General features: G+C 30.5%; 1 protein-coding gene across 1 annotated transcript; it reads left to right on the forward strand.

Moving 5' to 3' along the window:
- Positions 1-7,890: 7,890 nt before the first annotated feature.
- On the forward strand, positions 7,891-20,715 carry LOC139526147 (uncharacterized). Its single transcript, XM_071321282.1, has 4 exons — positions 7,891-8,051; positions 19,099-19,235; positions 19,790-19,925; positions 20,176-20,715. Exons 2-4 carry the CDS (start codon positions 19,103-19,105, stop codon positions 20,510-20,512), a joined length of 606 nt encoding a protein of 201 aa, XP_071177383.1. The 5' UTR covers positions 7,891-8,051; positions 19,099-19,102; the 3' UTR covers positions 20,513-20,715.
- Positions 20,716-22,521: the final 1,806 nt, after the last annotated feature.

Here is a 22,521-nt window from a genome sequence, read left to right on the forward strand (position 1 = left end):
TTTGCCAACCTATTTTGACAAAAAAGGACATGTGACCCAAGCCCATTTAGCACACACCCAATACATATTGTATTGTAAGCTGATGATGTAGTTCTTTTATCATCACCAGAAAAGAGCAAGGTTCTTGTATTAAACCAACCAGGACGACATTTAAAAATATTAAAATATCCGTACACAGCAACTTAACTACAAGTAATCTTAGTGTACAGTTTTAAAGCTGTATATAAACTGTACATCTGTAAAGCTATATAAATTGTACAGCTCCAAAGCTGTATATAAACTGTACAGCTGTTAAGCTGGATATAAACTGTACATCTGTAAAGCTATATAAATTGTACAGCTCCAAAGCTGTATATAAACTGTACAGCTGTAAAGCTGTATATAAACTGTACATCTGTAAAACTGTATATAAACTATACTTTTTAAAGTTGTATATAAACTGCAACTCTGTAGAAATGTACATTAACTGCACATTTTTAAATCTGTGTTTAAGCTATACATATAGCTATAGATTATACCACTACACTTTGTTTGATATGATATCTATCAACATTTTATATATATTGTCCATTCCTTAATTTATATATCATAGTGTTACAACATAAACCTTTACAAAGTTAGTTACGAGAAAAGTTGATTTTCTTTGTTCATGTTGTTGTTTGTTTAGGACGGTGATATCATTTTGGTACCGTAATCATATCCTTAATTTTACGGTGATGTGGTTAACAGAGTCCGCAAATTTAGAAAAAAACTAGAAGTTAACTTTACAATTCTTTAAATAAACTTATACTAAACGGTTACCAATTCAACGCTGTAAACAAATCTTTGAGTACTCTTTTTATTGGTGTACATATTGATTTTGTAATCAGATAATTACACATTTATACTGTCACAGTACTACATCTTTCGATATATTTATTTTGGCATTGCACTGATCGATATTCACATACATGATGTTTTGATAAATTGTTATTGGCTTTGAACTTGCTGTCAGTAACTGCGAGTACGTTTAGATCTGTACTTTGTCTCATTTTAGTTTTAAGGAAAGAGTGATGGTACATTGTATATACAATTGATGCCAACTCGGTTTTAAGTTATTAATCAAGTACTGTTCGTTTTATCGAGCGATACTCCTGTTCTTAATCGGAAACATATCTACAAAAAAAGAAAAAGAATGATACAAATTTAACGCATTATTGGTCGTTACCAAATTGACGTCAAACCCTCCAAATTATAACCTTGGGCTAAGTTTTAGGCACAATCAACCATAAGTAATCGCTCAATCACTTCATGTTTTAACTTAGTCTTGTTGGTGAACAATAATTTACTCAACCATTAAATGAACTCGGTTTTAAATAACTAATCGAGCAATACTCCAGTTCTCACTCGGAACAAATCTTCAAAAAAAAATAATACGCATTTAACGCATTGCTGGCCTTTACTAAATTGACGTTAAACCATCCGCATTACAACCTTGGACTAGACAATTAGTCTTTGACATAATCAATCAAAAGTAATAGCTTATTTACTTCATATTCAAACTTAGTAAACAATAATTCAATCAAGCATTAAATGAACTTCCTTTGATAATAAGCAATGATTAAAAAGTCTAACCAGATAAATCTGTTTCATTTTATAATCGTAAAAAAAAGACTCGTTCACCAAGTATATACTTACATAAAAATGTTCTTATCTTTGTTGTACTTTAACAATAATTCGCTATTAAAAAGTGTAGCATGCTACCCAAGTTGCTAAAAAAAAACGGATTGTAGTTACGACATCAGGAGCATATCCGATGCCATATGTACAAAGGATATTCCATAACGGGCAACCAACTCGTGATTATTTCAACGTTACCATTTGAAACTCTTGGTTTAAAAATGTAAAGATCAAAAGGGGAAGCCGAAACATCTCTTTGGCGTAAAGTTTTGTTTTTAATATCTAGGTATAAGTCCTAATAAAAATGGCAAAATCAAAAGCTAACATATCTAACACGAATGGATAACAACTGTCATATTCCTGACTTTGTACAGGCATTTTCTTATGTAGAAAATGGTGGATTGAACCTGGTTTTATAGCGCTAAACCTTTCACTTGTATGACAGTCGCATCAAATTCCATTATATTTACAACGATGCGTGAACAAAACAGATATAATAGGTAAAACAGTAAAAATATGGATACAGCAGTCATCACTGTGTCACAATCTCAAAACCAACAAATATTTAACATAAAAGCACAAAACGCATCTATCAAATTTAAAAACCGCATTCATTGCTCCAGGTGTATGACGTCAAAAAATGTAAACGTCAGATACACTTACTGGAAATGTGAGGATATGATTGAAGCTTTAAACTTTCTGCTTGATAACATTTATGTACGTTTTGGCGATAAAGTGTATCGTCAGGTAGTAGGTATTCCTATGGGCACCAACTGTGCCCCTTTAATAGAAGATTTATTTCTATATTGCTATGAATCTCAGTTTATGACCAAACTCAGTAAAGACCCATCATTGTTACATTTGGTTGATACATTCAAAAATACCTACCGTTATCTGGATGATATTTTTCCGTTGAATAATCCAGAGTTCTCTAAATATACTTCAAAAATTTACCCAAACGAACTTACTTTAACTAAATCTAACATAAACAGCAGCAGTTGTCCTTTTCTAGATTTAGACATTTCAATTTCAAACGGGAAACTTCACACTAAAATTTACGACAAAAGAGACGATTTTTCATTTCCTATTGTTAATTTTCCTTTTTTAGACGGTTATGTGCCTTTGGCTCCATCATACGGTGTTTATATATCGCAACTCGTTCGGTTTGCCCGTGTGTGTTCTGATGTCATAGATTTTAACGAACGTAATCAATGCATCACTGGTAAATTGTTGTGTCAGGGATTTCGATACCATAAATTACTTAAAACTTTTACTAAATTCTTTCATAGATAGTAAATTTGGCTATACCTGTAGAAAGCTTATTAAAAATGGTATTTCACATCCTAAATTTTATGGTAATATTGTACTTAAAGCGAGGAAATCACTATGTGATCCTTGTAAACTCATCGAACCTTTAAACAAACTTATAAGTAAGGGTTATCGTACCAATATTGTAATAAGATCTCTGAATATAGTTCACATTGGCACTGATATTGATATTGTCATTAGCAAATTAAAACATAACTAAATTTCATTATCTTTTGAGGCGAAATGTATAGAGACACATACACGTTAACTTTTATTTCTATAGAAGTCGCTCTTCACTATACTACTACCTGTCGATACATTTATTGTTGGCATTGCACAAGTCATGTCTTCTTTGACTATTAATGACGTTAAAATACTAAATCCCTGTGATGTGTTTTAGTCGATTTTAGTCTCTGATGCATGATTTTTTTATTATTAATTGGTTTTGGCTTTTAACTAGCTGTCAGTAACTGCGAGTACTCTCAAATCGTATTTTCTTGTTAATTCGACCTGTTGATACTGTTTATAATGCTTTTTTGTTATTTTTTATTTATATGGATCTTGTCTGTACACCAGCTTTGATTATTTGTAAAATCTTCAATTTTTCACTTATTCTTACAACATTTGTATAAACTTCAAGATTATAAAAAAACCGTTTTTTTCTAAAGTGAACATTTATTGGTTAAATATTTCTCAGTCATGTCCTGTGTTTGAATTTGTTTGTTAGCTTTTTGGTCATGAATGTTTGTCTCTTATGATTAATTAACTGTGCATTTGTATTCAGATATCGCAGATCAAATTTATTCGTTCATTGTTTAATCATACGTTTTTTGATTGAGTTAAGTCTGCCAATTGATATTTTATCGCATGTTTTTCTTTGTTGTGATGTCATGCTATTGTTTCAGAAAAGGGAGAAGGTTTGGATCCATTAAAACGTTTAATCCCGCTGCAAATGTTTGCACCTGTCCTAAGTCAGGAATCTGATGTACAGTAGTTGTCGTTTGTTTATGTAATATATACGTGTTTCTCGTTTCTCGTTTTGTTTATATAGATTAGACCGTTGGTTTTCCCGTTTGAATGGTTTTACACTAATAATTTTGGGGCCCTTTATAGCTTGTTGTTCGGTGTGAGCCAAGGCTCCGTGTTGAAGGCCGTACTTTAACCTATAATGGTTTACTTTTTAAATTGTTATTTGTATGGAGAGTTGTCTCATTGGCACTCACATCACATCTTCCTATATCTAGTCACATTGTAAAAATGTAAAATAATTTTGTCGTTCAAAGAATTTAAAAACATATATAATTTCACATAGGGAACAGTAGTATACAGGGTTAAAATCACAGGTAAGTCCTTGTCAATCAAGATAGGAGTCGAGCGCACCAACATCAAAACAAACTGATTGCAACTATTGAGAGATATTATTTTTTTCAGAAAATTCGTAGAAATTTTAGAGATAACTGAAATTAAAAAAAAATGCATATTTATTTATTTACTTAACTACAACAAAATGAATTCTTTCAAAATAGATAAATATTTTTCAATAATATTTATATATAGCTTGATATCATCAGATTTCTGATTACAAATGTATAGATTTTGCATTAAAAAACCTGATATATGTTGTTAAATCATTTTATTTTCGAATGATTGATCTTGAAAATTATAGAGTTGCCCAATCCTTTTGTTTGCAAATTAACCAATCTATTATTTAGTTTGCAATGAAGCACAAACAAAATCTCCAATTTACGTCACGTCACGCCTATTCCAACTGTTTGAGGGCATTAATTTTTATTAATCTAGAAGACAATTTGAAAAAATGAAATAAACAGCTAACTGATTTTAATGTTTAAAAATTTTGCATGACTTCAACATGTTCAATTAAGATATAAGGAACTGTCGATGTATTCCTATAAATAAAAAAAATATAAAAAAATAAAAATAAAAACATATTTAAAATTTAATTCACCAACAGTTGGATAATCAGTTAGAATGCGGAAAACTTAGTAAAAATATACTAGCAACGAATTCAATTCAATGTAAACAAATAACTATAATAAACTGATATTCTGAATGCATTTCCAAATATTTATTCATTCTTACCTAATTATACAGGTTATAAAAAAAGGACGTCACATTTTTTATTCATTTATTCTCATTGACGGACGTTTTGTTTTGTGTTATGTTATGTGTTAAAGTTAAAGGGCTCTTGTTTTATTCTTTTAGAGTAACCCATTTAATTCCAATTTGAGTGGTTATAAACATAAAGTTATAAAAGAACTTTGATTAACTAGTGTGAGACCTTTAAGTTGTCAACTTTTACCTTTTCCTGCAGGTTAAAGCGGTGACATATGATTGATTGAATAAAAACTAATCAACAATGCCTGCTCTATGTATAATTGCACTTGATAAATAACATTGATTGTCAGAACAACGAAAAAGGTCTGCAAATTGAAAGATTCAGGATAACCTTAAAATTGAATACAAGTGTGAATTTTCAAATCTGCAACATTTCTAGCTCCTGTGATATTGTTAATTAAGATGTAAAGTTAATGGGATAACATACAATGCATATTCAATTTAAAAAAGGAAGATGTGGTATGATAGACAATTTTTTTTTGAGATTTCAAATTGGTTAGATGATTTTGAGGTTATGGACATGTAACTGTCTTAAGACGGACAAATAACAAACAAATGCACATAAATAATGAGTACAGTTCACACGTTAATGTTGTTTTTTTTATGGACAAAAAATAAAAGTATCCCTTAAAGAGTTTCGCTGCCCAGGAAGAGACCTGATCAAAAATTTTAACTTATATATGAATGAGAAAATCCATAAATGACATTCATTGATCCTATAAATGTTGTAGCAAGAGCCGCTTACTCGATCGATTCACCCAGTTCCGCTCATGAGGATGATAAGGTTGTAACTAATTTTCATTAATTATGCTTTTGAAATCTTTGTCGTTCATATCTTTGGTTTGTAAGAATGATACAGACCTTTAGATGCAATGTTAATTATTGTCCATCAAATGTTCAATGTAGCTTTGAGGACATGCCTTTTCAAACCTGTAGATATTTTTTCTTATATTGTTGTGCATGTGTTAGGTTCTCTGTTACTATAGATTTGGATATCTAAACATGCTAAAGGTCTCCAATAATTTTAAATTTACTTAACTGGATTTTTGTTGATGTTTGGTTTATGCATGATGCTTACATCAAGTAGACAATTAGTCTCATTGTCTATGTAAAACTACGCAGACAGAACTAAACTCTGAAGACGCCGTGTTAGTCATCCAATATGACATACAGATACGTGGGATAAGTTCGGGTCACTTTTGTGTATGTGTTTTTTAACACAACAAGTTTATGAATGATAGGTTCTGGTATTGGTGTGGCATATTTGATTAAATGTTTACTGCCAAACTTTTGATCTTTGTCCGTGATGATACTATGGCAAATTTGAATATATAATAGATTTATCAGTGTTATAGTGTAAATATGTGTCTTCACCGGTCAGATGTCTGTGATGATATTATGGCAAATTTGATTAAAAGAATAGATTTCTCAGTGTAATAGTGTAAATATGACTCCGTCACTTGAAGGTGTATTGCTTTGGCATGTTTGTAAATGGAAGTATTCAGTCATTTGCTTGTTGTTTTACTTTTAGAAAAGATCATTGTTTTTTATACAGTCTGAAACAATGTGATATTTACCCGAAAACACTTATTGTGACTCATATTTCACATGGCCATATAGTTAGTGTAAAACGTCCTTCTGATGTCATATATGGCAATTAAAAAATGATCAGGACATCGAAGTAACATAAGGGGCCTCGGTGGCCGAGTGGTCTAAGTAGTTACTACTGTAAACACTAGCCAGTCAACACTGAGGTTATGAGTTCGAACTCTGCTCGTGCGGGTGGACTCAACTCCCATAATAATTCACTAGGATTGTCAGTTTTCCTATCGAAGGTCGATGGGTTTTTTTCGGGCACTCTAGCTGCCACGCAATAGCGGTGCTTAAAAGTGGCGTTAAAACATCAAAAATCAAAATCAAATCGAAGAAATATTAAAACTGACATTTTATTTAGTTTAAGTGTCGAAATTACATCATTCCTTTTTTTTATTTATTATATTCTAAAGGACTAAGAACTATGTGTGCTTACCTTTTCAAATGTAGACATTAAAACAAATAATTGGTTTAGATTATATGTCTTTTTGTTTTATTGATTGATTGCAAATACTTCAAAAGGTTTTTTCAATGATATATGATTTTGTTCTATTTAAACGTTTTAACAATCCGACAACAGATTACTTTGATATCAAAATGATTGCAATTATCAGTTAATCAGGCATACCACTCCAATTCATTAATAATGTATTTTTGGTATTCATTATTGCGATTTAATGATATAAAAGGCATATGATGTATATGAATGAATACTTTCTTTAAAGAGTACTACAGAAAATGCATTTACTTGGAAGCTTTATGATTTCTTGTATATTTCAAGGTTGGTATTTTTAGTGTTAGGCATTTTCACAGTGACGTTGAAATAAATTCCGTTTTCAATGAGACATTAATTTTTTTTTATATATGTCTATTATATAATTAATTCCATTGTAACTGTTTCATTTCAAAAGTTATTTTATTGTTCATATGATTATATTTTTTTACAAATGAGAATACAACTGAATATAATTTTTTAAAAAAGGAATGTATTTGTTTTGTCTTTGTATATTTTTCCTTAACTATTTATCAAGTGAATTTTTTATCCTTATTGTTAGATTATAACATAAAACAATTGTTTCAAATATCATGAATATGAATAGCTTGAATTTGTTCAGCAATCTGTCAAAAATATGTATTAGTCAATAGTAAACAATCTTCTTGAATTATTATTTTGCAGATCTATATGGTGCATTACTGACTTTGAATGAAACATGTTACTTCCCGCCTGCCGTTTTCGCTTACTGTAGAAACAATAGTGCAGCGAATGGCGTTTACATTCCTCCATTCTATAATTTTTTTCCTTTTGATTCTCACATTTTATTAAGTACTTCTTATATCGCATTGTGTGAAACAAGGTAAGAACATTTTCTCTTTATTTGAATTTATTAGGGTCGTTTAGTTATTCATTCAGCTTGACTATCAATTAAGATAACCTTTTTCTGACGGCATATCCGGTCTACTTGTATTTGTGTCCATCTGATGAGTTAAGCCTTTTTCAACTGATTTTTATAGTTCGTTCTTATGTTGTACTGTTATATCACTGTCCCAGGTTAGGGGGAGGGTTGTGATCCCGCTAACATGTTTAACCCCGCCACATTAATTATGTATGTGCCTGTCCCAAGTCAGGAGCCTGTAATTCAGTGGTTGTCGTTTGTTTATGTGTTACATATTTGTTTTTCGTTTATTTTTTTTACATAAATAAGGCCGTTAGTTATCTCGTTTGAATTGTTTTACATTGTCTTATCGGGGCCTATTATAGCTGACTATGCGGTATGGGCTTTGCTCATTGTTGAAGGTGTTACGGTGACCTATAGTTGTTAATATCTGTGTCATTTTGGCTTTTTGTGGATAGTTGTCTCATTGGCAATCATACCACATCTTTTTTTTTTATATTGGACGATACTTTTTACTTCAAACGATAGCAAGACGGATTTATATAAGTTTTTCTTGTTTCCGAATCCCTGTATTTATATTGTATATTTATATTTCATGCACTTTTTGAATAAATATTGTTTAAACTAAACGATAGCAATAATCTTATTCCTTATTTTTGATGAACGTTTGAAAAATAACTAAATCCTTTATTGCTAAAACAGTTGAATGATTGTCCTTAACTTTACAACCACCAAATATAAATATTTTCGGGTTTGCATAACATTACCGTTCCTGATTCTTAAAATTAATTTTCCATAGTAATGCATACACAAATCAAAACTAAAAGTAGAAAAACGTTCAATCTTCAAAGATATATTAATGTTTTAACTTGACAAAAGTAATCATAGTTAATCGTAGTAAAATCAAACATGTAATCTGGTTCCATAAAACAATATTTGTACTGATACTTTTCTCCTTGAAGACCCTTAAAGATATCATAACTGCATGGGACATCTTTTAGAGGTTGAACGGTAGTATTTACACTCTTTTGTGTACCCCAATGAAGTCAATGTATCTGAACAGTGTGATTGGACAAAATTTACAGTATCTGCTGAAAATACTTTCCCAAACTGAGGAATGAAAGTAATTCATTTACCTAAGTAAGTAGAGTTATAAAGTGGTGGAAATTCTGAAAAAGGTTATCACCATTTCTGTGGGCCAGGAAATACTACTGTGCTACCTTGAGCATTCTCTCTCCTGGTATGACTTCTCCAAAATAGAAGTAACGTAAAGCAAATTATTTCAGAATGTCACAGTTGTCATTTTTTATTATAGTGATATACATGTGCAATAAGATATCTTATATAGTCAAAGAACAAATAACGGTACCAACTGATATTACATGTCACAACAATGTTCATTCAAAAATAATTATCTTTGTGGGAGTTTCCAATACTATGCATCCTTGCATTTTGAAATGTTAGAAGACAGTTTCGGAGAATCATCGTTAGCAAGCCTGTTATGCAGATTTACAAATACCAGAGAGACTTCTCATCTTGTACAGATTTCAGTTTTCACTCAAAAGCATATAGATAATATATGGATATATTAGAGACGTCAATAAATGAGATGCAAGTCAACATTCCAGCCGACCAACAGCACTGATAAAGTTTAAAGAGATATACAGACACCAACAGCAAATATGGATGACAAGTTTAGTTTCTTTCTATTCCAGTTGGTGCAGGTAGGAATAAGAAGTTTCATGTTTATATTATCATTGACAATGTATTATGTTTCTAATATAAATATCATGCATTTCCTTTTTAGATTTTCATTCATATACATTTAAAGACCAAACACAAAAGTAAACATGTGTAAAGACTTCCTTCCATGCTTAGTGTCTTTCTTCTTAGGCTTATTCTTAAACAGCAAGTGAATTGACATACGTACATTATTGGCACGAGTTGCTCATTGCCATGCAAAGTGCCAACAATAGCACTTTTAAAAGGGTAGGTAAGCTCTTTAATGCCTAACATGCTAAATTTGTAAGGTAATTTTGTGGTATAAACAGTTTTTATTTTTTTTATTTTACCTTCAATGTAATCCACTGGCTATTAGATATAGAACTATTTATATTTGTATATAAGGTTTTATCCAATTTATGAAGGGTTTATTAAAACAAAAATATTCCAACGTATGATACATAACATTCTATTCTAATGTGTTGAAAGCTTTCGAAATATCTATGAATAAAATTGCTCCTTTTTTATAAGACTTATCTGCGTAAATCCATTACATCTTGCATTTGGCGTAAATTAAAACCTATAAATCTGTTCTTTATGGATCCTGTTTCATCAGCATTAATGATTGAATTTAAGATTTGTTTTTTCTTAAAGCTAAAGTGTATGAGAGTATTTTGTAATCACTTTTTAATAATGATATCGGTCTATAACTCGCAAGTTCCAAAGGATCATTTTTTCTTATAAATTTGATTCAGTAAATTTTGTCTTTGCGTAAATAGCAATTATTATAGTAATGTTTATTTTCAATTCTAAAATTATTTTTTTTGGCAAGTAGTGTTCAAAGAAGTTCCAAATTTTTTTTATAAAAGTTTATACATATCCCGTCCATTCCGGGACTTTTGTTTATTTTTAGATTATTGACTGCAATAGTTAATTCTTCTAACGTTGCGTTTCCGTCACAAGACTTACTCTTTTCTTCTGACAATTTGTAATTACGTTTTGATCTTGTAATGTATTTTTGACCATCTTTATCCGGTTTATGTTTATTTTCGTATAGATTAGCATAAAAATATCTTTCAAGCTTAAATATTTATCTTGATCTGTTGCTATAACCCCTTTATTGTTTCTCAATTTAAGTATTTTCTTTTCGTTTATTTATATTTTCAAGACCGTTATTTTTTTTTTTTCTACCCACTCTTGTTTTGATCTTATTTGAGCTCTTTAGCTTTGTTTTCATATTGGTTTTCTAGCCCTTCTCTAAAGTGGATATTGTATTCTTTATAAACTCGTTTTCCTCATTTATTGATTTTTCATATAATATTTTCAGTTGTACTTCTAAATTATATGTTTAATTTTCCAATGTTTTGCTTTACTTTTACTTTTACTATATTTAATACTGTATTCCTTTATTTCCAATTGAAGGAGTCCCATAGAAGTCGAGGATCTATTTCTACTTTATTTTTCTATCTTATTACTATGCTTTTGTATAATTTTATTTACTTTGCCTTTATATTCTTCCTCATCGAGAATACCGTTATTAATTTTCCAATACCCCGGGCCTCCTGTTTCAGTTGATACAGACTGTAATTGTATGGATGCTGCTTTTTGGTACTTTCAAATTCGATATTTATCATGATTATTCGACCTTCTAAATCTTTATACTCATCTATTAATTTATAGTCTAGTTTGTTATTAATTAATATTGGTACTCCTATGCTGGCTACAATAACAAGACAGATCTAATTTATAGTTAGAACGTTTTCTAGGGATGTATTGAAGTGAGTTTCTTGAATAAAAAATATTTTAAAACATTTCTGATTTTTTTATACATTGATAAAATCTCAATCTCTTTTGTTTATCTCGAAGTCCTTAACATTTGCTGTCAAATGTGCAGGTTATTTAGCATGTTTTAATCAAAAGTGGGTAATTTTTTATATTATGTTTAATTTGTGAGCATACTTTAACTTTGAGTCCCGTTTTTAGAGTAAACTTTATTTCTCCTACAGAGACCCATGTCCACTGTAACATGGAACATTTTTTATTTCAGCTGGGGGTTCCCCTGACATAATTTGAGGGGTGAGAATTTTCATGGAATATTCCAGAACATAAGTGTTAAATTAATTCTACAGACACTAAATGTTATCTGATGGTATATTATTATGGGGAGCACACTATGCAGCAGCGGTATGAATTTAGACTTTTATAAATGGCGGCCATTACCTTGGAAACAGAAAATATTTCAAAAACTTCAAAATGCTGAAAATTCAATAAAATTTAAAACAAAGGTTGACTGGCATATCTAGACATGACTTTATACTTTGGACTTATCAAAACGGCTGCTGTTTAGTGGCAATTGGCGGACCAGGGTGACATCCGCTATTGCTCGCAATAGCAATTCTAGTTAGGTCTTTCCACTTTTCCGTGGAAAGACCTATTGGTTTTCTTCTGATTATTATTTTTTTTTTTCTTCCGCCTAATTTTTTTTCCTTCGCTGTTTTTTTGTTTCGCAAGATGTCGCTTAGATAAATGAAATATGATATCGAACAGTTTATGCGCTTTTGAAACTGATCCTGCTAAACCGAATACTTTCTCATATAAGAGTTATCTCCCCGAACACTGTTTTTCTTGTTATCGCTTAATCTTCGCAACCGTAAAAGAAACCGACAAATTTATTTTACCAAATTGCTCGTTATATCCTCAGGATGATTTGATTCATTTTGACCGAAGCTATCCGGAGACTCCATATGAGAGTTATTTCCCCTTTTATATTTTATATAAGTGATATGCATTTTTAACTGGAAAACCATAAGTGGTAGAGGCCTAGGGTCTTTTGATTTGAGGTCCTTGGTCCAAAAAAATGAAAATGAGGTCAAGGTCAAAGGTCAAGGTCATGATTAAAATTTTGATTTTGGCTTGTTATCTCTTATTTTCAGAAATCATACAAGATATCGACAAAATATTTTCACACAATTGTTAGTCGCGACATGTCGTAACACATAAATTTTAGTCGAAAGGGTACGTAGACATTTGACGCGAGTTTTCCCTCTTTTTATATCTAATATCATACGTATGGTAATATAACTCATTAACAATATAAAGTAGAGGACTAGAGTCTTTTGATTTGAGGTCCTTGGTTTATAACCTTGAAATTGAGCTCAAGGTCATATGCTAATTAAACGTTCTAGATTTTGACCTTTGCTTTTACCTCATATGTACACATGATAAAGTCATGGGACTTTTTGCATTAAGTAGTAAGCAATGTGACCTTAAAAAACACAACCGGAAGTGACCTTTTGTAAACCGGAAGTAGCTATTTTTTGTACTAAATCAATGTAAAAGTATATAGAACCATATATTTTTGGAATCAGTGTCAAGTAAACTATCAAACAATACCAGAAGTAAACTTTTTAAACCGGAAGTAAAAGATTATCTCCCTTTTCTATATATTTTTTTTTATAGAAACCATATATTTTTTTAATAAGCGTTCAATAAGCTGTCATTTGGCGTTAAAATTGACATTTAAAACCAAATTTTAATATTTTTATATAAAAAAGGTCTTAACTGGTGGAAAGACCATCAATGGTTCTCTGAACAATTGGTTTTTAATTGTAATTGGTATTGTTATAGTCTGGTTTCACTAATAATTGTGTTTTTGGTTTAGAATTGTGTTTTGTCCAATATTGAAATGTTAATTTTGAAACATAAAATACATACTCATACACAAATACTACCAAATTAGACTATTTACCGGATGTGTTATAACATGAGCAACACGACAGGTGCCACATGTGGAGCAGGATCTGCTTACCCTTCCGGAGCACCTAAGATAACCCCTTGTTTTTGATGGGGTTCGTGTTGCTTATTCTTTAGTTTTCTATGTTGTGTCATATGTACTATTGTTTGTCTATTTGTCTTTTTAATTTTAGCCATGGCGTCGTCAGTTTATTTTCGATTTATGAGTTTAACTATCCCTCTGGTATCTTTCATCCCTCTTTTAAAATATACAACACACAACGTATACATAGAACTATTAATGAAATTACAAAATCACACATTTTTTTGCTTTGTACAAACTAAAACAAATGAATGGTTTTGACTGAAAAAAAATATAACACTGTCTTTAATTTTCTCAGTTAGTAATGCGATAATAATTTCAAATCTATGAAGCTCTCGTGAAGTAATGCTTGTTTTTGATATTTTGTTTTTCATAACATTTTTACAGTTTTTATTTAATTTTTGCATAATATTTTCTTTTTCTCTATTTTCAGTTACATTATATGATTTATGCTGTGAAGATTTACTAAGAAGATATATTAAGGTAGGTAAATCTTTTCTTTAGATTAAATATTTTTGAGTGTTTCTACTTTAAATAGAAGTTTTCGTCCAGAAAGGTTTTAAATAGAAAAATGACTGTTTAACTTTTCTAACATAATTGTTTTGATCTCTATCTTTTTTAGTTTTTGGTATTATCAAAAATACTTCTGTCAATAGTAACATTAACATGAACTTCAAGCTAATGTTACTAACAAGAGTACATAGGAAAAAAAGAAAAGTAAATTTTGTACACATTGTATTATAACATAGATATATGTGCAAAATTTTACTTTTCTTTTTTTCATATTAACTCTTGTAACATTTGTTTTTGGATCTTTGTTCCATTCAATTATCTTTCTATAATTAGTCAATACACACACACATGAATACAAAAGACAAGATATATAAACATACATTTTTGTTTGTTGTATATAAAATGTTCTATAATTTATAGAGGCTCTGATTGTCTTTTCCCATCTGGATGATTGGTAATAGGTGTTGTTCTTTCCTTGGCTGCATTTGTTTTATTGTTGGGGGTTAAAAACTTTGAAGCTTCAGATTGTGTTGATGAAGAATCTCTATTTGCTTCTGCTGGTTTTGATGCCTGTCGTTTAGAAGAATCACTAGAAGTTTTGTTTCCTTCCTTTTTTGCAGACTTTTTTGCAGACTTTTTTGCAGACCTTTTTGCCTTCTTTTTATCTTTTTGGCATTTCCTGATGTTATTTTTTCGTTTAATGACATAGAGTGTGTGAGATTGTCTTCATCATCTCCATCTTTTAATTCAGGTTGTTCATCATTATCCTCTATTTTGTCATTTTCTGTTAGAACTTCAGTTTGTTGTCTTTCTTCATATTTTGTATTTTCGTCATCATCAACTGTTGTTGTTTTTTGTTGCTCTTTTCCTTCTGTTTCGGCATGTTTTTCCATGTTCTTTTTCAGAAATGTAGTGCATTCAATTATCTTGATTATGGCCATATTCATTGCATAGTTTGTATTTCCATTCATTTGAACAGTAATTTATATTTATTTATATTATGTCTTTTCAGTTAGTATTTATTGCACAAGAACATGTCAGTATCTTTCAATTGACCAAAGTGATATATTCTTGCTGTATATTTACTTATTGTAAAACACCTTGGAGGTGGTTTGTCAATTTTTTTGCATGAGACTATTTTGTCTCCTGTCCAGCAGTGGGCAACCATATTGTCAACCCTGAGTCTTTCTCTGTTTTAAGACAAAAAACATCTATGCTTTTTGTCTGAATTCTCTGTCAATTGACCATCATCTGCTGATAGTGTGATGTTTTTTAACTCTTACTGTTGTTGTTAACCACTCATCTTTTTGGTAATATGGGATATGGGAATACAGAGGTACCGACTTGTTTCTTATTAATGTGATACCTCCTGTAAGCAACATCATTCTGTCTTCCTCACTGTCTAGGTAGATTCTCCACATTTGTTTTATTCTTTTTACATGTTGTATGCCTCTTACAAACTGTGGTTTGATCTTATGTTCAAGTGCTTTTATATTTCTACTTGTGTATCCAAAGTTCTTTTGACGGAGTTTTGTTGCCGAAGAAGTCTGATTCTTTAATGAAGATAGGTTTGACTCCTTTAAGCTGTGGTTCAGGATCACTGTAGGCCTGATAATTTAAGTCAGATAAAAATGTACACGTATACCTCATACATTGATTTTGGTTTCATTATCTAATATTACTGTATAATATAGATTTCATTTCTATATGGAAGTTGAAGCAAAAATCTTATGTCTATTGATGAACAAACAAATTAAAAAAGAAATGAATTAATTTATTTGTAACTTGTACGATGAATGAATCTTTATGTCATTGTTGAAAACGATCTCCATTGTAAAAACATATCAGTCTTCAAATACCAAAATGAGTCTTTCCAGAGATACGTTTGAAAATCTTCTATGATTAAGAAAAAAAAACTTTTACACAATAGTCCTTTAGGAATATATTTTTACTTGACTTGGTTAGAAAACTGATGGTTAATCTTGAAAACTCCGAAACATACAAATCATGCTAAGCCAGTCATCACTTCATTTTATGCAAATTTTCGAAAGATCTAATCTTCCTGAATTTATTAATGTTTCTATTATATATAGAAATTGGAATGCTTATATTCAGGCTAGTTCCGGTTTTCTTCCCAATTATATCTTAATGCCTCAAAATGCCGAGCAAGATTGTTTTCACCAAACTCACAAAAATGCCAATTTCTAAACGTAATTAAGGTGAAAAGTAGCACTATAAACATTGATAAAGAACTGTTTGTAATTTACTTTCATTCAATACACCATATATATAAATTGGTAATTGGTTTCTGAGATACTGGCCAAACTGAGGAACTTTGACTAGTAACTAAAGTGCTCAATATATTGTTCTCTTCTAATGAATATTTAATGAGAATTTTAAATTGGTCTACATTAAGGTCAAACTGATCTAAAATAATTCTGTGTTCGATTTCTTCGAACCATTGAATTATTATTGGTTAATCTAATCTTGTATTTAGATTTTGGATGTTGACCCTTACTTGTTTTATTTTTCAAGGTCCAAAGGGTCCAACATTAAAGTACTAAATACATGTATTCTTGGATATGCCAAATATAACTGCAAATAAAAATCGTGGATTTTGGGCCCTGTTTTTAAATTGGTCAACGTTGAGGTCCAAAAGGTCGAAAATCAAGCTGTTGAATTTCATCAAGAATTAAATTATTTGGATTCTTTGATCTGCCGAATCTAACTGTTTGTTTCGATTTTATATTGGGGCTTGAATAAAATTTTGATCCACACTATGGTCCAAAATTAAACTTACTTTGGTTTAACAAAATTTAAATTTTTGAGGTTCTTTGATATGCTGAAACTAAGCAAAAATTTAGATTTTTCATTTTTGGCCCAGTTTTCAAGTGTGGTCAAATAAAAGTCCTAACCTTGTATTTAGCTTTTTAATTTTGCACCCCGTTATCAATTTATTATATAACTGTAGAATAAACAACTAGAATTTATTCGGAAAATTAAACTGTAAGTTGAATGTGATCTCCTGTTTCCACTCTAAGAGTGACCTAGCTATATTGCATTCATGTTGTCCATCTGTCTGCTCATAGGACAAATATTTATGTCACACTTTCCCCAGATAATATTGAACTGTTCTAAACAGACCAACTTAAAGTTTGTCTGCAGCACTAGAGTGATGAGGTATTATAATTTGTTTTTTTTTTGTCTTACGACCACCTTTTTTGTACTTTGAATTATCAGTATAAGTTAACTGAGCACAACAAAGCAGAACCAAAAATTGAATAATAAAATCAATGAAACTTCTTGTTCAGATTTATCGCAGTCTGCACCCAAAAATTACAATTACTGGTCATATGATGAATATTTGGTGGTTCTTATGTGCTCAAACACACTTTTGCAAATACTTACTTGTCAGAATATAATTTTCATGGTCAGAAGCAGCAGACTGTTATTGTTTCTTTGTTTCCAGGAATTTTTATTTATTAAGTCAATCAAATGTCATCACTTAATACACACAATGATTCATATGTTAATTAAAAACGTTTCTGGCATGTTAATTTGAAAAAAAAACAACTAGTATCTTTCCTTCTTAAATGAGTTTACCACTCAATAAAATCATGAAAATAAATACACAGCTTGAAATAAATATTCAATTTTAAATAGTTAGAATAATAATGTTTTTAATTATTTTAGGCTGTGTATACTTTCCCACAAGACCAACACAACAGTGGCAAAGTTCACACATTTGCAGAAAGTTGAAATAGAGATGCTCATGATCAGCAACATTGCTTAAAGGAGAATCAACCTAACTCAGAAAACAGCAATATGTCTACCTTTAATGTATATTGCTGTTGCGATAGAGTGTTTGCTACATCATATAATTTTGACAGTCATTTATTCCAAGAAAATCATAATTACCGGAAATATAAAGAAAGAAGCGCTTTATTAAAACATTCAAAGCTAAGCTAAATGCATAAAGGAAGTACGCAATTTATGCACAACAATAACGTAACGTCACACTACCACGTGGTCACGTTACTTAGTTACATATCTTGATGAATCCCGTGAAGGATGAAAACGTTAGAACAATGATAATAATGTTTCATTATCTACTTACCTTATGTTTTGTGTTTTTATGAATATACGAATCTGTACACGACTTATTTTAAACATTTATTAATATATTATCTATATATAAATATATTGAAAAACTTTGAATTTTGTCAACGCTGATTCAAAAGTTTTTAATTTTGTCACAATTTTCTCATGTTTTTTAGACAAATTTTGAAAGATGTGCATTGTATGAAGAATTACTGCTGATGCATGTAACTGTGGCAGGGTAACTTAATGTTTTTTTTTAAAAGAAAATAGTCTGGTGATCTATAATGGTTTTTTTTAAAGCTAATTGTTTTGACCGTCTCATGTCAAATAAAAAACAAATTAATGGAGCAAATTTTTTGAATTCGTTTTTACAAATTCTGTTATTTATGTGTGCAGCAAACTTGACCAAATTTGAGCTAGATTTAATAAATATGTATACAACTGCCATAATTTGTGTTTTATTTATATCTTTAACACTATTTATGTGATAACTAAAAAATCAACCTTCTGAGATACTTTCAGGGCTTAAAAAATCAACAGTTTCTACTTCAGGAATGTTTATATTCATAAATGTGTTGTACCAACTTTGGTAACGTTACAATTGAAACATCACTGGTGGCATACTATACGCAACTCAATTTGTATAGAGGCCATTAAGAAAAAATTGAAGGTAAAAACAAAATACATGTAACTTTATCTGTAGGGACTCACCTCAAATTCGAAATTCAAATTCGAAATTCAACCTTTGCCTAATACCCATCAGAAATGTTTATAGGGAAATCGAGTATTCAATATGGTTATAACTGAATAATTTTTGACAGTATTTCTTTTTCTCAGAATAATGACCGAACTTTTCGAATGTGTCAGCAATATGGCAAACCATTGTCCAGATGGGAAGATAGGTTGGGAACGGCATAAATGGCACGTCGGACATTTCAACACTTTTATAATTGGCGCCTGTTTAAATATAAATGGTAAGTTGAAGACCTCATATAACGTACTATTTTGAATACTGGTACATTAGCGAAACATTGGTGTCAGTAGGTTCTTTGCTCGGAGAAATAATTTGTTCACCCATTATCAGTGTATTCGTCAAAATTTTTAGGGAACCAATCAGAATTCTTTTCAACATTTAAACGTATTTCTTACTAAGTTTTATGTAAGGTATTTCAGTATACATTTGTACATCTGGGTATTGAACAACTATTGATGATATATTTGTCAGATTTACTTGCCGTTAATGAATGATTGTAATTATTAAACATACATTTGTATGTGTTCTTCAAGGCTACAATATCGATATGAAAGAATTCCTCTTAAAACAATGAAAGTGACAGCTTTGAACTTGTTTCAAGAAGCAAGAGATTTTTCCATGATGAAAATAAACTTATCATGTATACCAGGATAACATTTTGTATTTACGCCAGATGTACGTTTCGTCTACAAAAGACTCATCCGTGACGCTCGAATCGAAGGCATCTTTGTGACTCTTTAATGAAGAAAATCAATTCAAAATTATTTTTTTCAGTGTTAGATGATGGATTAAGGTGTCTTGGTTCAAAAAGAAAGTGTGTAATTAACTATGTCGACAATACCTGCATTAAATATGCAGTAGCATGGACGAACACTACAAGTTATAGAACGAAAACGCAACAGTATTGTAGGTATGTACTTTTTTTTATCATTTATCTTTAATTAAAGTAAATTTTTGAAAACCAATTAAAACATAAAATACAAAATACAAAAAGAAAATGAAAAATAACGCTTATTATTTTTTTATCTTTACCACAGTGCAAAGCAAATGTGAATTTCTAATCGCATCCAGTCATTCATATAGCTAAAATATATATTACGTTTTATGTATTTTTTCACATCATGCAAAACCGATGTTATCAATGTTTTTTTTTTCTTCAGTCGTAGGATTTTTGCAATCCAATGTTCTGTCAATAAAACACGAGAGTTCGGATGTTCCGATGAGTTTTATGATTTCTTGCTACATTCGTCCTACGTCCGTTTGCCAGAAGAGTGTTTTGAATCTAATTCGACTAAGATGAAATGGCATTATATGTATACAGAAATACCAAAAAAGTTCCCAGAAAGACAGAAGAGAACAGATGAAGAAGAACCAAATACATGTACCACAACTGATGATACTGTTAGTTCTGCAGCTTGGAATTACATGTCACACGTTTCAATAATCAAACTCAATTTGATTTTGTACTTGTTACAAGTAGTTTGGAGTTACCATTGAAAACTAACTTTCTGATTTAAAGTTCACGAAGACCAATATTCTTGCACTTTTTCAAATAGAAAGTATTTTGGTTTATTTGCTCTAAGTTGACAACATTTTGACCGTATATATTTTATTGTACCATGTGTTCCTGACAGTTTAATTTACTTCAATAATGAGCATATATGACTGTTTGGCTCTGTCAATGATTGATAATCTAGATTTAGATCCCTGTTCAATGATTAATCTAAAAACAAATTGTTTTGTTTGTTTGTTGTTTTTTTATTGCCATTTCATATTTGTTTCAAAATACAATCAATCTATGTTGTTTGATGGGTTATTTTTGTTATCTCAAATAGAACAAAAATAATTCGAATGAAAAATCGTTAAAGCAGTTTAATTAAATTGTCTATAAATGAAAATACATCTGTCCGCCTAAAAAGAACGTTTAGAAAGATTTAATTTTTACTCGAAATTTACCACATTTTCATCAAAAGTAAAATTATTGTGTGTATCATAACACGTTTCTTTATGTGTGAAGTATGCATCGTTTTGAAGAAACTGGAAATTAAATTACAAATTCAGGCAACACTTTTGAATTGTCAGAAAATGAATAATCTCGTTCCATTAATCATTGTGTTCCATAAACTATAAAGTCAATTACAAAGACAGTTGTCAGTCAATACATATTTGTTTGTAATAGTTATCCCATGAGGACGCGGTGTGTCAGTGTCAGATCACCCGATTGCAAGAGGCCAGAGGGTTATCTGACACTGTCACACCAAGTCCTAATTGGATAACTATTTTACATCCCAGCTGTTTAAGATTAAAAGAAAAACATTTACAATTTATAAAATGTAGTTTATAACGCCACTCAACCATTATAATATACTTTATATGCTACGATATGCTATACACCCTTTATGACCCCCGAACACGATGTTTAAATATGAAACCATGTCAAAAAATTAAAAACAACACGTTTAATATTTTTATGCGTCCGAAGCACTTTTTTTGGATTTACCTTCATCAGGAACTCGTCCAACTCACCAATCGGCTCACACTAAATCGCCACTTTCTAAAAAATCAACCAAAAGTATTTACTTTGAACATGTTGAACCTTTGACAAAAAAAAATTAACCAACCATTTCATCAATCAAATTACACTGGTTATATAGCAGTTTGACAAACACTAATTGTGATCATTGAGAAGCTTAATATTCTCTTAACAATACAACGTAATCAAATCATTTAGCTGATTTTACAGAGTTTCTCCCTGTAGTGTTGTAACCACCTTAACTGCATTACTTATCATGACTAGGTATGTCGAAAGTCTTAAAGAACGTTTTAATGGTTATACAACAAGTATAATGTTAATAAGTTAAGGTAAGATAAAAGAGGGATGAAAGATACCAGAGGGACATTCAAACTCATAAATCGAACATAAACTGACAGCGCCATGGCTTAAAATGAAAAAGACAAACAGACAAATAATAGGACACATGGCACTACATAGAAAACTAAAGACTAAGCAACATGAACCCTATGCAATACAGATTACCTTGCTACCATTCCATTTAAATATATTTTCCTACTACAAAGCCACTTTAAGTTTCTAAGATACGTATTTGACCATGGAACAAACCTTGTTCACTTATGCATGAAATGAAGTCAATCGAGTTCAAGTGAACCATGTTTGACAGTTGAAATAATACTAGTTGTCAATTATAGTTATTATAGAACTCATGATAAATGATACACTTATATGATGAAAAAACACGATGCAACTTTTTAACAGGCACTGAACCATGACAATTATTCCAAGGCCAATACTAGTAATCATATATGACAGACTAGTACTTCGTAAAACAACGTATCTATAAATAAAGTATGAATCATACAGTTCCTCTAACCTCTTATATATATATAAAGCTCTACAAATAGTTAATGCTGTTGTCGCCGCCACCACCATCAGATTGTTATTACTTTGACTTGCAATATACGAAAAGCGTCGAATGCCCATGAAAAAT

The sequence above is a fragment of the Mytilus edulis genome, chromosome 6 (assembly GCF_963676685.1).
Source record: "Mytilus edulis chromosome 6, xbMytEdul2.2, whole genome shotgun sequence".
Lineage (NCBI taxonomy): Eukaryota > Metazoa > Mollusca > Bivalvia > Mytilida > Mytilidae > Mytilus > Mytilus edulis.